The sequence below is a fragment of the Rhea americana genome, unplaced genomic scaffold (assembly GCF_003343005.1).
Source record: "Rhea americana isolate MKP2758 unplaced genomic scaffold, rheAme1 scaffold_8, whole genome shotgun sequence".
Taxonomy (NCBI): domain Eukaryota; kingdom Metazoa; phylum Chordata; class Aves; order Rheiformes; family Rheidae; genus Rhea; species Rhea americana.
In genome coordinates, this window is record NW_028186978.1 from 10,535,013 (window position 1) to 10,552,002 (window position 16,990).

Sequence of the window (16,990 nt, forward strand, 5' to 3'; positions counted from 1 at the left end):
GTCCAATCAGGCAGGGGGCTCTTAAAAAGAGAAAAGATTGTGACTAAGTTGAGGAAGCCACATGAACAAGAAATGGAACTTTCCTCTATTGTAACTTGTAACATAGCAAGTGCAAGGGAATCGCATGCATAGGTCTCACTAGCAATGCTAATAACTTTGTCACAGTATAAATGTGCATATGGTGAATCACTCAAAAAAAAAATCAAAGATACTGAAAATCCTTTGTATCAGCTTCCTGTGACATCATCCCATGTACAAGGATCTCCATCATATTAATCCATTTTTTTTAGACTAATAGTAATTTGTATTGCTAACCAATCTGCCCAAGACTTACCAATTACTCTTTCCACTTCACATAAATGACTATAATGAATTCAGTCAAAGGCTGGGTCATGAATACTTACCTCAAGAAAATCTTTAGGTGCATAAACAGGCCGGAAGAGACTTAGATCTGAAATAAGATTTCAATAATGCTAAGTTAAAACTAAAATAGATGAAAAAAACATGCAATTTTACCATATCTGTGAGACTTTTTAGCAATCTCAATAATATGTTACTGCAAAGATTAAAACAGCATCATTGCAGATATCATGGATACAACCAACATACATTCTCCAAGGTTATGGTACTGCTGGTCACTGCCTCAGCTGTCTAAAACGTATTTACCTGAACAGTAGTCACAGGAAGCTTTTTACTTATTCCACATAAGTCTTTAGATTGAACCATTCTTAGACATGTAGGTGACATGATATTCAAAAGAATATTTTTTAACAGTGTATATTGTTTGTTGAATTAAGCATGCTACAATCAAATGCAAACAGAGAGTAGTCATAGACAATACATGAAAAGTATTTGCCATCTCTTAGGTGGCACTAAATGGGATACAAATTACTAGCTTTGCAAAATCATTTCTCATGAGGAACTTAGATATTAACCAACTGTGGTTAGTCTGCTCTCCCAAAGGATATGACTATTCTGTGTGTTATTCTTATCTTTTGTTAATAAAACAGCTGAGCTTAACTCTCTGTAGTTATGAACATTTTTTTTCAGTGAGTCTGATTTCATAAAAATAGGAGCTGTGTATCAGCTGAACAAATCATTGAAGCACTGGAATGATAAGTATCAGACCATAACCTCCCAGTGAAGATTCAGTTAGAAGAGTGACTTAAAAATAAAGTAACAATGAAGTATATATTTACCTATGCACAATGAAGCATTACAAATTAGAAAAGAAAGACTGAAAGCAGATTTCTTTAAAGTGATTATGTTAATCTTTGACTGATAAATAAGATGTATATGTATAAAATAATGCACATAAGTATAGTTAATCTTACCTGGCTCATCAGTTCCCATTTCATTCCATTTATTAAGCAGTTCTTTCTGTTCATTTACAGGCCTCTGAAAGCACAAGAAAGCAACACTTCTATTTYAACTGAACAAGTAAAAACATGCCTGTTTCAAATACATAAATGATACATAAATCTCTTTTAAAAGAGACTGCACTAGCAACACAAACTTATTTTGCTTACAAATTACCCCTAGCATGAAGACATAGTTTCTCTACTGCAGAAAGTTCAAGTAAGGGATATAGTTCTAGGAAAAAAGAGCCATTAAATAGTTTTACATGTTTACTAATGAAATTTTAGTCTATTTACTAGTCAGGTTCATATTATTGAGGCTTTACTGCTCATTCACTACAGCTGCTGGATTTTGTCATCAAACTCACCTCTGTGGTACAGTCATGAAATGCAAACACAGATATATCCTTTATCTCATTTAATAAACCATGCTACCTATCATAGACATACAACAGCAGAAAGATAAAAACCAAAACATTCTAACATTCTAACATTATTCATTTAGAAATTGTTTAATTATTAAGATCCTAGAATTGCAGAATAAAGAAACCCATGTGGAATGAATGCCAAGAATCAGTAATGACGTGCCAATATCCTTCTCTCCCAAAGTGCCAGTTCAGCTGTAGCCTTCTTCAGCAAACAAAGTATATCTATATTAGGTACAGCTATGCAGCTAGAAGTTACACAGTTCAGCCTGCACAGAAAAATGCTCTAGTAAAAGCAATGAACGCAGCAAATAACAAAGATAGCAAGTAACTCTCCAACCTGCTGCTCCCTAGAGAGGAAAATTACTGCAAGAGCGTAGGAAGATCAACCTACACACTTCATCCTCTCCTGAGTTCAATAGATGCATACACTGCCACTATCCCTGAAAATTATTCTGTACTATAATAATGTGGATAAGTCTTGCAGCTCTTGATAACCATGTGTACAATGAACATACATTAGAAGTATGCAATACCAGGCTTAATTTCCAAAAATGTCATTATGGCAAGAGAAAGCTAATAATACATTACCTTCTGTGCTAATGGGATACTGAGTTCTGTGCACATGCTATTTAGACTTTTTAGAATTCGCTTCTCCCAACTTCCCTGAAATATATTAAAAAAAAAGTAAAATTTAGAATTTCTTTTTCTTCCAATACCCCATGTCCTAGAAAATAATCAGCTTTTTAAAGTCATGTAAGAAAGGATAACAATCTCAATGACTGACATCAGCAAAAAGACTAAGGAAATGCTTACATGATTGTTTAAATGTATTTAATCATAAAATGTAGTATTTCTCTACATCACAATTAAGAACCAGAAAAAATGAGTTGTTCACATTCCAGATCTCCAAAAAGCACCTGTTTCACAATTACTGTCTAATGCTCAAGCTCCCATACATATCAACATTCAGAAAATTTTTCAGAAGTAACAAACAATTATAGGACAGGCAATGAACTGTGTATAGAGGATACCTCCTCCACTGTGTAACCTGAACAGACTGCAAGTAAGTCTTTCTGCTCAAAAGATATTCTAGATGGTACTGATTCTCAAAATTTTAAAAAGTTAGGAATTTGGTATTACCTTATGTCCAAAATTAGATCTTCTAAAATAGCACTCAGAAGATAAGTTCCCTCATCAAAGAGGAAAACAGAAGCAGGAACCACCTCAATAGCAAGTGAAAAGCTTAAAGAACAACTAGATTCTTGAGTCTATTGCATTAGGCTTCAAAAGTTCCATACAGTGTCTGATCCATTGATAATTCCTCTGAAGTTAATGCAAACTGGCATTACTCAACTGACTAAGAATTTTGCTCCTAAGATTACAGCAACACTGATGAGGTTTATATTTGATTTAATTTTTTCTGGATGATGAGTCAAGCTCCAATTAAATGAATGCAAAGACTCCAGTTAATTTCATTTAGCTCTATCCTATTTATTACTTACAATTTGCTCTAGCCACAAATTCTGCAATAGTTACCTATTGTCTAACCACAAGTTCTTAAAGCTTAAAGTTCTAACTGAAGGAGACTGCAGTTTATTAGATAAGAAGCAAATGAAGGGAAGGGCAAATGTTCAAATGTTCTGTTAAAAAATAAAATAAATCTTGTCTACATTGCCTCATTCTAGCTTCCATTTACAAGATCCTCTTAAGACTTTTTCCGTCAGATGAAAAGGTTATCTGCTACAAATAATTTCTCTCACAATCAAATCATCTCTTCACCTTCTCTTGCATAAACAAAACAGACTCAATATTGACTGTAAGAAACATTTTCCAAATTAAAATAACTTTTAGAATATTGTATATAACACTATTATTTTACTGTATTATTGTATTCAAATGCCTTCCAAATGCTGTAGTTACACAACAACACAACACAAACTAGTTACTCTCTTTGGAGAATGAAGCATTTACAGCATTTACAGTATTCTATCTTGTTCAGGATGGTGGTTTTGTTGCTGGAAGAAATTAGAAGTACAAGAGTGCAAAGGCTACTAAGCCACACAAGATAAGAAAGTGAAACAGAAAAAATGCAGAGGTGTTAGCAGGAGTTAAGAACATAAAAGTGGAATCAAGATCAAATAAAAAAAAAAAGGCAACAAAGAAATAAAACCACTGACATGCTATGACAGAAAAACTACAGAAGAAGCACAGGGAAGGAAGACAGCAGCTCAGCAAAGACTCATGACCCGTGCCATGGAGCGATGGAAGCTCACACTTGGTGTGACTGACAACAGCCAGACCAGAGATTAACCTGGGTATTGTGTTGGGAGTGTAACATGTGTATAATAAACTGTTTATAACTCAGTTATTAATAGTAATAAATAACTTCTGATCACCCATAAGTTGTGCTATAATCCAGCCTTCAAGAGTCTGCCTAGTAAAAAATGCCCAAATAAAAGAGATCCAATGCCCAAAAGCAGGGGTAACACCTCCCCAAACAAGTGCTCCTCTATGGAGCACTAGAGGATAGTGGAGCTATCTGCAGTGATTAGAAACAGAATGCAGTATCCTGGACTGGAGTAAAAACCACAGGCACAGTTCAGAAAATCATTTCATTGATAGTGAACAATATTCTTTTTAAGATGGTTTCTATTAACTTGCAAAGAAATTCAACACTTRGAAATGCATCACTGCACAGTTACAATAATTCAGTAAAACAGTGGTGAGTAAGGCAGTAATACAATTTGCAAACAACTTCAAACATCTATGTTACAAATCAGATTTACCTTATCCTGTACCAAAATCATTTATAAACTTCCACTGCAGTTAACAAAACTGGGTGGATAACAAGTAAACTGAAGAGAAAAACTAGCCAGGATTGGTTAGAGTTTCTTTCATAATAATGAATCCTAAAATTCTTTCTTTTAAAAGACTAGATAAAAATGTGATTTATTCAGAGTTCACCCAACTAAAATTACTCTGCAGGTAGAATTCAAAGTACATGGCCACAGATTTCATTGCATGCATCTTCTCTAACCAATACCTGTAAATTTCAAAAAGAAAAGACAACAAATAAGACACTACTCTAGTCCTCAGGCTCATGAACTTTTCTTTTGGCTACTAGAACTATACACTGCCAGAGTTTCTCTGCCAAATAAAGGCATAACTTAATTTAAGTTGCAAGAAATCAATTAAATACATGATCTAAAAGAGTTCTAAATAACTCCTATTCCAATTTCAACTAGAATGAGAAATTCCTTTAGGAATGAAATAAATTTGTCAAATTTCTTTTGATTTTAATACTTTATAAAGAGGATACTATTTTCTTTATAAACTATTCAGGAACTCAAGTACATTTTACCAAAGAGAGTTAGAAAGTAGGAAAGGTGAATTAACTTTTGAAGGAAGATGTTTTAAGCAGACCTTCAACAGTCTTAACATTAGGATTTAATATGTAATATTGCCATATTAATCTTTCTCAGAGTCCACCAGTCTATTTCAAGAAAGAAAATAAGCAATTTTGCTGCTTTTCATCTTTTTGAGGATTACTTATTTCTTCTGGAAGAAATTAGGATATGGAGGTGAGTTTCTCTATTATACTTCAGAGAAAACATTCCTAGTACCCATGCTCCCATTTAAATCAATTGGAATTTTACTTACAGTTTAAATAGGAATGGAGCACGCTCTCCATGACTGTAAATCTATATATCAGAAGGCTTTTTTGACTATGTGTCTGCAGATCATGTACAACATGGGAAATCTGGTCTTAGCTAGGCAAAAAAACTCCACCAGAATACTAATAGCAAACATAGTAATGCATTTCAAAGCAATTTTTTCATCAAATTTGTTGTTTATACATTGATTCTCTTCAAGATGCAAGATACAAAAACAAGCAAAAGGAAAACAGGAAAATTTATGCACTAGGAGAAGAGGATTTGCTTCAGTAAGATCTTCAAGATCTTCACAGACTTGTCTAGAAGCACGAAAGTTAAAAAAAAAAAAAAAATCTAGTGGAGCAAGGGACAAACAAGTTAAAATCCAGACAGTTTGGTCTTCCATTATCCTGGACATCTGAAGCCTGCAGGCCAACAGAGGACAACTTGTCCTTTCAACTACCTTTGTTTTTAGATAAGCAGCTGATGCTACTCATGTGGAAAACACTGAGTTACCCTTAATATTTCCTTAAGAAATACATTAGGATTATAGTTTTTGTGAATGCACTCCAGTAACCTAGTTTTAAGAACAGCCATACTTTCGGGAAGGTACCGTATTGCAAAAGATTACTCAGTTATGTTTCTCAACATACAGATTTCAGATAAACTTACTGTTTTTTCATTTGAGATAGATTTGGAATTACTGGACTAAAACTTTAAAGAAGATCAAAGAAAAATAAGTATTATTAACTCTGACAACATGGTTTTCCAGAGTCAATATCTCAGCTTCCTTTGAAGATGGTTAGTTAGCTTCTATAACTTAATGTYATACTTTTCCTACTTTTATTGTCAAAAGTAGTTGCCGGAGCCAAGCAGACCTACGCCAACAACACACAATTGGCTTCTCCTTCTCTGTTTTCCTGCCTTGTAACCTGGGCATCGTTTCCTATCCACGCACATCCTGCTTAAGACTACTCGATTAACATTTCTCTCAAAAACCTGACATATCAAGCTCCTGGCATCCTGGCATGAAAACTGGAAAAAGGAACTGTATGTATTAAAACACAGTAGTTCAAATTTACGCATTATATATTATAGGAGTATCACAATAAGAGTTCCTGTTACGATCTGTAGCTTATTGTGAACTTCATAAAATCCACACATGACACATGAACACAGTCAAAAAGACAGCTTCACAGGAGGTGTTGTCAGACTGTGGAAACACTACTTAATATCTCTTTGGATTCAATTTCTTATTCTTCACTTGTTCTTTTTATTCTTACTTTTATATTGTCTATTTCTTCATTGCTGTTTGCAGCAGAGTTCTGCTAATGGATTCTGGAAATGTTCCAATTCACATCAGGCTCTGCTGGGCAGGTACAGCAAATTAGAAAAGTTAATATTTTTTTTAATTCTAAAACCCAGCACTAACACTTCAGTCTTTATTAAAAAGTTTTAAGTACTAATTCTGCTATTTAATACGGTAGAGAGAGTTGAGCTGTCTATCAAAAGCTGTAACTAGATTGAAGAGCATAATAGCTCAGAAAATAAGAGGGATGTAAATCAATCTGATGCTTGAAAGAAAAGTCCTAAATATTATAGCCACCATTTTTCAGGGAAAAAAGACATAATATTTTTCTGCCTAGAAAAGGCCTAATAGATTACAGATTAAAGCCGTTGTAGCCACCAATTTATCTCAGCCCAAAACCAAGAAAAGATCTCCAGTCACAGAATATAATTAGAAAACACACTATATTTTATATTAATATTTAAGGATATGTATATATTAATGGCAGTATTTTTTCCTATAATGGACAATAACACAACTACATGAATAATTCACATCATACTATTTGTTTTCATTAATGTTCCACCCTTTCYTACAGAGCTGTTTTTCTTTTCACGAAGAGTGTACACTATGCAAGTTCAGCTGCCAGCTAAGAATCTGAAAATGAAACCAATTTGAGAAGAAAAAGGGTTAACTATGAAAATTTTAATATCTACACTTGAAAAATACAGTTTTAATTATTGRTTCATTCAAAGTCATTCCAACAGCTGATATTAAAGTAAGATGGCTAACAGACAATATATCCCTTCTTTCCAGAATTCTGAAGACGAGCAAAATTAATTAAGATAGAAAAGGATAAAGAAAATGTCAACTAGTCCTTAACAACAGAAACAGCATCTTAACCCGTGTCCGTGCCTAATAAAATTAAGTGCATTGTATATGAAAAACACTTTTTTTCTAGGAAAAATTTTGTTGATACCATCAAAATATCCTTTTCCAGCTGTGATGTTACGATGTTAAAGGACAAACAAGGTTAAAAAAACTCTACTTACAAACAAAACAAATAGTCTTCTACTGATAAAACATCAATTAGATTTCTGATACCTAAGAGAAATAAACTAGTGAGTTTCTAGTTTTAGTTTACTCCCAAAAGGTGTTAGCAAACTATATATTTGAATTTCAACTGTTTGCAAATATGTTAAAMAACCAGAAAAAAATCACAGTAACGCCGACTTTGTAAACATTTTAAAAAACTGTTTATTGTTCCTTATTCAAAAATAGTAGCAAAATAAAATCTAGTTGTGATTAAACTGACCTGTTCACATCTGTTTTTTTATGTGCTCACTACCTATAACAACAAGTGTGGCTTGAAAACAAAAAATTCGCACTGTGTTTTTAGAAAATGTAACATTAATTCCCTAACCATATATTTTTTTAAACTATTTTGCAACTACCACTATTATCAACACTTCTTAATGAAAAGGACTAGTATCTCTTTATTTAACAGTTGTATTTTGAGAAAGGATTTGAAAGAGGAGATTGATACTTAACAGCTTATGATATAGGGCTATGAAACTTTGSAACTCTTTAAGGCAGGGCTTTTTCTATCCCTTCCTAATCTACTGGAAAACTTGTCTTTCCTACACAGAGCTAAAATACCAGATACAACAAGTACTGCATACACGTTTATAAAATAATAACCAATGAAACTGGATTAGACAAATATAAATCTATATACACCTCTGTTTTTACAGTAGGAAATTGATATGACTGATTATTTGGAGGCACTAAATTGTGGCACTATGTTGCATATCACAGAAGAAAAATGGTTTAATACAATCTTTTYCCCCAAATGGTAACGATGTAAAGCACAGGACAGTGAGATAAGACATACTGGAACAAGCAACAATATGATTGAAAAAGTAACACAATTTGTTGAATAACTTATAAAAGAATACTGCAATATATTTCTAAGCACGATTGACTTTAATGTAATTTTATCCTTACCACAGATATTCTGAGGAGAATGGTGACTGCATATTCTTGAAGCATTTTTCAAATTTTTATGTGGATTTTATTTATTTATTTCAAATGGCATGTATTGGCAGAACAATAAATCCAACAAAGTAAAAATATGCTTTCTCCTAACATCAAAATCCTCTTTTAATCTTTTATAGTTGTTTCTTTTTCTTCTACAATAGTCMTTAAGCTCCTTATCTCTAGATTTTTCATCTTCCTTTCACATTTTAAGTATTAAATATATCTTTTCTTCTTGAATATCCCTCTGTCTGTGCAGCCTGTTGTCTTTCATTGTCAAACTGCCTGCCTGTATGTCATCAAAATAATTTTTCATAACCGTAAGTGAAATGACCTATACCCACCTGCTTTTTCCTTTTCCCAACAGAAACAAATTCTCCTCCTTTTCACATTTCACTTTGTCTCCATTCTGCTATATTCACCTACTTGCCACTATATCTTACTGTAAACATTTTTCTTTCACAGCTGGAGAATTACTTTATGATTTTTAAATATATATAAAACTTCAAATATACACACCTATGTACGTACCTTGATGCACATACAAATACAAAAATTACAAATCTATTTTTTCCTAAACTAAAAATTGTAATACAAAACTGTACAGCCTAAGTTTGTAATAATCTAACCAAAAATCTGATAAGAATTTTAAAATTGATAAKAACCAACCTGTGCTTTCCTCATATAAGCTAATGGCTCTTTCATGTGTTCAGGAGGTGCTGCAGGATGACAGGGTGAAGGAAACCTTAAAAAAAGTATAGTATATTTTAAATGATCAGATTTTTATTTTGCTTACTTAATGCCTTATTTGTAAGCCTAAAAATAATTTCTTTCATGAGGACACCAGTAAAAATATTGTGAATGATGATCAAAGCTAAAAATAAGCATTATGTTTAAATGCATCTTTTTTCTCATCCTTTGTTATGGGCATACAGGATACAAAACTATGTAAAATTTTACAGTATATTATCCTAACATCACGTCATCATCTTTTTGACTCCCTGGAATTTGCAATATCCAGGAAGTGACATTTTTCCAAGAGACATTTTACTTTCATTTTTTAAAGGATTTTCTTTTAAAATCACTAGTGAAAATGTAGGGGTCCAAAGCAATAAGAATTTTGTAGTGTTGATCTAAGCAAACTTCTGTATGCATCCATAACTACATTATGCTAAAATATAAAATCTGAAACAATAACTTTTTTTAAGCATAATTAATCCCCTAGTAGTGCAAACTTCTTTCCAGCTAGTTATTTCTAAATATTTAATCCAGTCTAATTTTAACTAACTCAAAATAAAWGAAAACTTATGAAGAGATTTTGTCATATTCCGTTTTAATTGAAATTTCCTTACATGTCAATCAGTCCCTATCCTATCATTTTGAGGAATCTTCCCTCAAATTTCTCTCCATTTTAACTGGTAAGGTCATTCTTGCTCTTCCACTAAGTAGTTTTAGACGACCCTCTGTAAAATAAATTGGTATTAACGGATTTCAGCTACTCTGTTTCTTGTCTTCCCCACAATGCGCATGAAATCATGGTATCCTCAGTTAATTTTTTCCAGGGCTGAATTCAGTATTGTTTGCAGCTTATTCTACTGAACTCAGAGAACACATATGCATTGTTCTAAGTGACATGTAAACATTCTTCCCTTGAAAGATATGATCAAGACGAAACCTTAGTATCTATCAGGTCTATAACTTTTCCTACTAACAGATATATTTACAAGTATTTTGCTGAATCAAGTCCCATATAGTATTGCAACACATTGTTCAAAACTAATAGCTAGTTTAAATAAGAAGAAATAGATTCACATACACAATTCTTACTAGATTAATAAAATTTGGGGTGTATTTGCTGTTACTAAATTCAAATTTCTGCCTCCCCAAAGCATAAGGGAAACTTACAAATACACCTCCCAGAAGCCTAAGCCAAAGGGCATCAAACAATAATAAAAAGTGAATTTCAAAAATTTCAGTGTGCTTTTGATCACATCTTACTCATGAGGAGCACTGATCTGTAAGTCTAGAAAACTAGTATCTTAGTTTAAAGACCTATTACTAATTACTACAACAAATATGTGGAATTCTATCATTAACATATGAAAATAATTAAAACTCCATTACAGTAAATACCTCAGCTACACAACAATTACAATATGACTGTTGACACTTTTGCTAGTACAACTGTAAAGAAATTACTACGGTAACTTTGTAGAATTTGGGGATATTTGTTTCATTAAGTCTTCAAAACGCATTTGAATCCAAAATTTCCACTAGAATGGAAAAGAAATAATGGCACTTTAAAAACAGAAATAGAGTGGGCATCCTTGGTATGACAGATATATTTAAGATTTTTCAGACAACAGTAACACACCACACTCCTATATAAACACAGGAATTAAAAAAGTAAATCATGCAAATGAAACTTATTTAATAGAAATACTAAATAAACTCACACATTGAGTTCACTATAAACAGCATTCTGAAGCTTCTTTTCCCAACCTGTTAAAATAAAAAAAAAATCCAGTGGACAACTTTTACTGATCTAATACAGTTTAAATGGGTTACTTGGAACATAAAACAAAGGTTCTTTTAGGGGCACTAGTCTGCTGTCCTGTTCCAATTTATATCTACCTGCTGGACAGACAGGAAGAGATGAAGAAAACCTAAACTAATTAAGGTAGGAAAAACTATAGGTTGAGGTCTRTATAAAGGATGAATATCCTTTAATTCTGTCTACTGTTCAAATCATTGCAAAACAGTTTTGGTTATAGTATATGTTATTTTTCAGAACTATCATATTACTAAACCTACCATAAATATTAATAGACACAGGTTGTTTACAGTGATTATGAATCTTCAAGCACTTATGATCAAATATTGACATTTTAGAGTTATATAGCCCACAACTTCCAGTAGAAAATGGAAGCCTGACTGAAGGTAAAATTTTCAAAAGTAGCTCCATGACATAGAATGTTAATTTCCATTTTAAAAGTGACTAAACTCCTACATCATTCAGAAAATTCAAAAAAAAAAAAATACTACTATATGTTACAAAGTGATAAAGTCATTTCTTTAAAAGGTATGTTTTTCAAAATGTTCCTGGAATCCAAGAACATTTTCCCTATTAATTTTCTCTATCTTGATTTAATAAAGAATACAGAAATATTATTTATGTGTATTTTGACATTGCCTCACACAACTCAGAAATAATTTCCAAGTTGAAGAGTTAACAATTTAATGACATTTTAAAACAGATTTTTTCCACACACAAGACATCTTGCTGAAAAAAGAATTAGGTCTCAATCTGATGCTCAAACCTACAGTAAGTTCAATTTTTTCATTACACTAGATTTACTACAAACTGTAACCTACAACCTTTCCTCTGTGGAGCTCACCCTTACAAAAAAAGAACATCACAAACCATTAATCGAAATATAAATCAGAAACAAAATTATAAAATTGTGACAGTTTTATAAAATGATATCTTTCGTCTTCCTTCATCAAATGTGAAAACCATTAAGGAACTACACTAGTCCACTGACAGGATTATACTTACAAATACTGATTTAAAGTTGCACATGTGTACACTTAATTATGGCTAATTTATCATGTCATCTTTAATTAAATTAAAAACAATTACAATTTTTTTTTATCTTTAACAGATATTTTAAACATAATCAGTGGAAGGTTTTGCAAAGTTTTCAAATCTGGTAGAATATGCACTAGAGCTCCATAATCTRGAATTACCAAATGTCTGCCGCAGGCTGCTGTCAGTTACAAGATACTGAGCTACCTGAACTATTGTTTTGACTAGGTATATTACTTATGTTCTTAGAAATAGCTATAATTATTCATAGAAGTATCAATTCCTCCACAAACATTACTTAAATGAAGTATTACAAACCTGATGTCTTCAGAAATTCCTTAATGTCTTCTTTTAGTGATTCCAGTTTAATTTCTGGCTTGTGTAGGCTAACCTAATATGAAAAATAAACAAACAAATATATAAACAAACCTAGTTAATATAAATATTAACAAATTAGCAATGTAAAATATTAAGTACAGCATTAAGTATAATATAGCAATATATTTAAAATAACAATAACAACATAAATATTAATAAAAATAAATGAGTAAGCATCAAAAAAGTACTAAAAAGAAAGTAAAGTTTGCATTTTAAGTTATGAAATAAGAAACATACACGCTTAATATAACCCATAGAAAATAAATTGTTCCATATTACTTCAGCCAAAAAAAACAGTCAACCTTTTCCTCACTAGATGCTATTGCTTTCATATCAGTGATAAAAGCCAAAAGTGAGGAAAGGTGGAGAGGAAGGAAGGGGGAGTATTTGGTGGCATATATGCTTAATATTCTGAGCAAGCATCCTACATACTTGGCACAATGGCAGACTCTTCACATTTAAATAAATAATTAGATTTAAATAAATAATTAGAAGTCACTCCCCATGACAGGATCAAACTGAAAAGTTCCATAATTTCTCACTTAWCCTCTCACAGCTCACCTCTTTCAGATAGTAAGTGCTATCTGCAAACTTCAAACACACACTGTAGACCAACCACTCCACACTGCWGCAGTGACTGCCAGCTACAAACTGCCACGTTCAGGGAAATGCATTTGACAGGCACCAACCACCTCTACCATCCTACCACGGCACTACCAAGTAGATGTTACTGCAGGTTTTCCAGCAACAGCAGCAGCTGTGGTATCTCCTTCCTCTTCTACAGCTAGACTAAAGGGAAGACAAACAGACCAAAAAGGAAGGAAAAAAAACAAGAGGGAGCGATCAAACTCAGGAGTTTTTATGAACTTTTAATACCTTTTTTCCTAAACAAGAAGTGCTGTAATAGTTGATTAACACAAGAGAATGAAGCTAGAGTGCCAGAAAGAGTAACTGCCCTGGCTGCTGGCTTGAAAATGGCCGTGGGACATGTGTGTGCAACTTGCACACACTCCCCAGCCATACAAGTCCAAGGCAGATGTTAGAAGCATATGGAAACCCAAGAGACCAGGTACCAAGAGCTGCTAGTCAGTGCAATGGAGGCAGCCCAGCGGCTGAACGCTCACCTCGTGCAGCCCGCTAGCCTGAGCCGCACGCCAACAGCACCACAGGCTACACAACTAACAACCCCACACCTCTGTCGTTTGCCCTACAGTCTGCACACAGAAAGGGTGCTGGCTGTGCTGCGTAGCTTGCTAAAAGCGTTGCTCATTCACACTGCAGAATTTTAAGGAAATCTTGCCATTTTCCACGGTTGGAAAAGGGAATGACCAATAATACAGAAATAAATTATCAGCATTTCTCCTCTTATTTCAAGATTCCTTGTCGTTGCAGGTAATAAGGACTTTTATATTTGCTTTGTAGAATGCAACAACAAAGTGGCTCTAAGCTTGCCTTTTGAGAAAAAAAGGCAACACAGGCACTAGCTACGACGTGTGGCGAGTTACAGAATCCTTGCTCCAAATGACAACCGTCTATTCTGCTCAGCATCACTGTACCAACARGAGAAGGATCATCACTAAAAGCCAGGAGACAAAGACTTGTCACGGGAGTCCTGAGCAGCTTGCAAAATACCCTTGTAAACAACAGTCTCAGGGAGTATTTTATGAAGGATTCCTTCTGAATCTACTTTGATGGAAAGTCAAATGTCTGGTTTGGACTGACTTTCATGGCCTGCCAGGCTGAGCTGAGTTTTTTTGCTGCAGGGCACTGGGTTTGTACCCGCTTCTGTATGAATTCTAAATAAATTAACATATTTCAAACGGGGCAGAAAATATCTTTCTGTTCCTCAGAGTTTTTTGTGCATGGTTTTGTGAATTTTGAACTTTGTCTTTTGGGATAAGTATGGCTWATTTTAATGCCAAGGCCCATGAGGTGTTCACCTGTGGGGCCTGGTACATGTGCTCCATTAATCCTTTTTAGGAATGCAAAAAAAAACCCCTCACAAACACAACTCATTGGTGGATGATGAATCACAACAGCAACAAAAAGCTTTATAATCCAGTAAAAAGCAGTTTATCATCTTTAAACTGTGAACAGTACAAGAAGTAACAAAAGTGCTGAGAAGAATCTGTTGCTCATACGTTTATAAAATTTGGGAGCTTTTGGCTCACTGAGGAAGGTCTGATGCTCCCACTGATGACCTCTTTTTCTTGTGGCTTCCTGGAAACCCTTGGAATTAGGATGGAGTGATATTGGGTTGGAGGGGACAGAGGGGGGTCAGGCCACACAGAAAGCTTCCTCTTTCCACTGTCAGATCAAAAGATACAACAGAGCTGTGAACTGCTATTCCCCACATAAGTTATTTCCCAGGCTTTGGCACAAACAAAAAAAAAAAAAAAAAAAAAAAAAAAAAAAAAAAAAAAAAAAAAAAGCAGTGAAAAAAAAAAAAAAAAAAAAAAAAAAAAAAAAAAAAAAAAAAAAGCAGTGAAACTTCAGAATGCAGCAGGACAGGAGTCAAAAAGAAAGCAGGACCACACTTCGGGGAGCACTTCCTCCAGGGATTATGCTAGCTCATCACCTCCACAAGTTACCTCCACATCTTTATATCCATTTATTCAGTCAAGTTCTATTTCATTACTTCTAGTCCTGCTGTACCAGCAAATATTCCCATGCTCATTCTTTACTTACCACAACTTTTACATCTCAGCCTCTGCATTTCCTGTGTTCTTTTCCTYCTCTTGTCTGTAAATCCCCCTACTCAGCCAAACTTTCATAGTGCTCAGAAACATGAAAAAWTCTCCTAAGTTTATGTTATTTGCTAGATATGGGGCACTTTTGCCCCATTCTTGTCATTTTAGGATGCAATTCCAAAGGCTCCTTCCCATTTCCCAAAGACTTTCCCACATTTTCTTGTGCTCACTTTAGGATTACAAATTAAGGAGTCAAGAAGATAGCAGAGTGGATTTTAATGTTTCAGAAATTACTAGACCAGGTTTCCCCACATACGTTTGTTTCACCTTTGGATTAATATTATCTGTTGCTACACTGCAAAAAAAATTAGGTATTTTAGCAGAGTTTGTGTGTTGTAAACCAATTTGCACAATGTACTGCCTAAGTATAGTTTGCATTTTCATCCACTACAGTTCATCGGTAGAATGAAGAACATGCTGACATTTTATTTACGTAGAAAGTATCAATAAGATTTATATTGATAAAAATGCCTCGCTAAAGTTCCACTGGGAAATAATACCTTGATGAGATTTGTACTGATGAATTGAATTAATTTCCTGCATGATCCAACTGCAGCAYGCACACAAGTAGAACTACAGACTTTCCAATTTCAACATGCACATCTTGATGAAAGAGGTTTGGGGGGAGGGTTGGTTGGTTGTCTGTTTTTTTTAATCTAGTACTATCAGGAGCCAATCACAAGCAGAGTAAAGGGGAGCAAGCAATGGAAGGGAACAACCCATGAAGGGGCAGAAAGACACTCAGATAAGAAATCACGTTGTTCACTCAGTCAGGGCAAGACAGAGTTCCTAAAAGGATAGGGGTTGATGTTGTATATTTTAGCAAGCAATAATGAATGATTTTTAATAAAATTTTGTTTTACCAGTTTCTTTTCCAGCATAACTGGCAGCATGCRTATTCTTATGGGAATGGTTCATGTACTGGGTGTCCAAGTTAAAGAAACTATAGTTTAAAGACTACCAAAATTCTGCCAAACCTTCTCCAAGTTGGCTAAGGTACTGCAATACAATACAACACAAAGTAATCCTTCGTATTTATACTCTGTGTAAGTCTTCCTCATTTTTAATTTTAGTAAGGAATCTTGTTGTGACCTGGACAGTCACCATTATGAGTGAYACTCTAAATGTATCATGGTTTCTGTATTTGGATTCCAAGAGGGAAGAAAATGCAGAGAATCAGCATGAGTCTATCTGAAAGCAAGCAAAAGGATAGCACAGAGCTGGTCAGAAAAGGTTTGCTAGTGTAGCAAATTGTTTCACAGAATAACTGAACACAAAGAGACAAATCTAGATGCAAATCAGTATCTAAATCTGGAATGGCATTCAGTCAATATGACTGRAATAGTGCAGATCACATGAGAAAACAGATGGACCATCAAGGCACAGCACACAAAGAAGTATGGAAATGTGGCTAGATGGCCAGCAGCATACTTGACATTCACAAATCCATGAGCCCAGATGGGATGCACCCACAGGGACTGAGAGAGTTGGCGGATGTTGTTGCCAGGC

General features: G+C 34.1%; 1 protein-coding gene across 1 annotated transcript in view; it reads right to left on the reverse strand.

The window, feature by feature from the left end:
- Positions 1-16,990, reverse strand: part of TBC1D19 (TBC1 domain family member 19) — a 46,130-nt gene that overhangs the window by 22,372 nt on the left and 6,768 nt on the right. Inside the window, exons 2-7 of the mRNA XM_085322721.1 lie at positions 12,672-12,744; positions 11,221-11,266; positions 9,434-9,509; positions 2,375-2,449; positions 1,335-1,398; positions 405-451 (exon numbers count right to left, since the gene is read on the reverse strand). Coding sequence (XP_085178847.1) covers positions 405-451; positions 1,335-1,398; positions 2,375-2,449; positions 9,434-9,509; positions 11,221-11,266; positions 12,672-12,744 — 381 coding nt within the window. The remainder of the gene's footprint in view (positions 1-404; positions 452-1,334; positions 1,399-2,374; positions 2,450-9,433; positions 9,510-11,220; positions 11,267-12,671; positions 12,745-16,990) is intronic.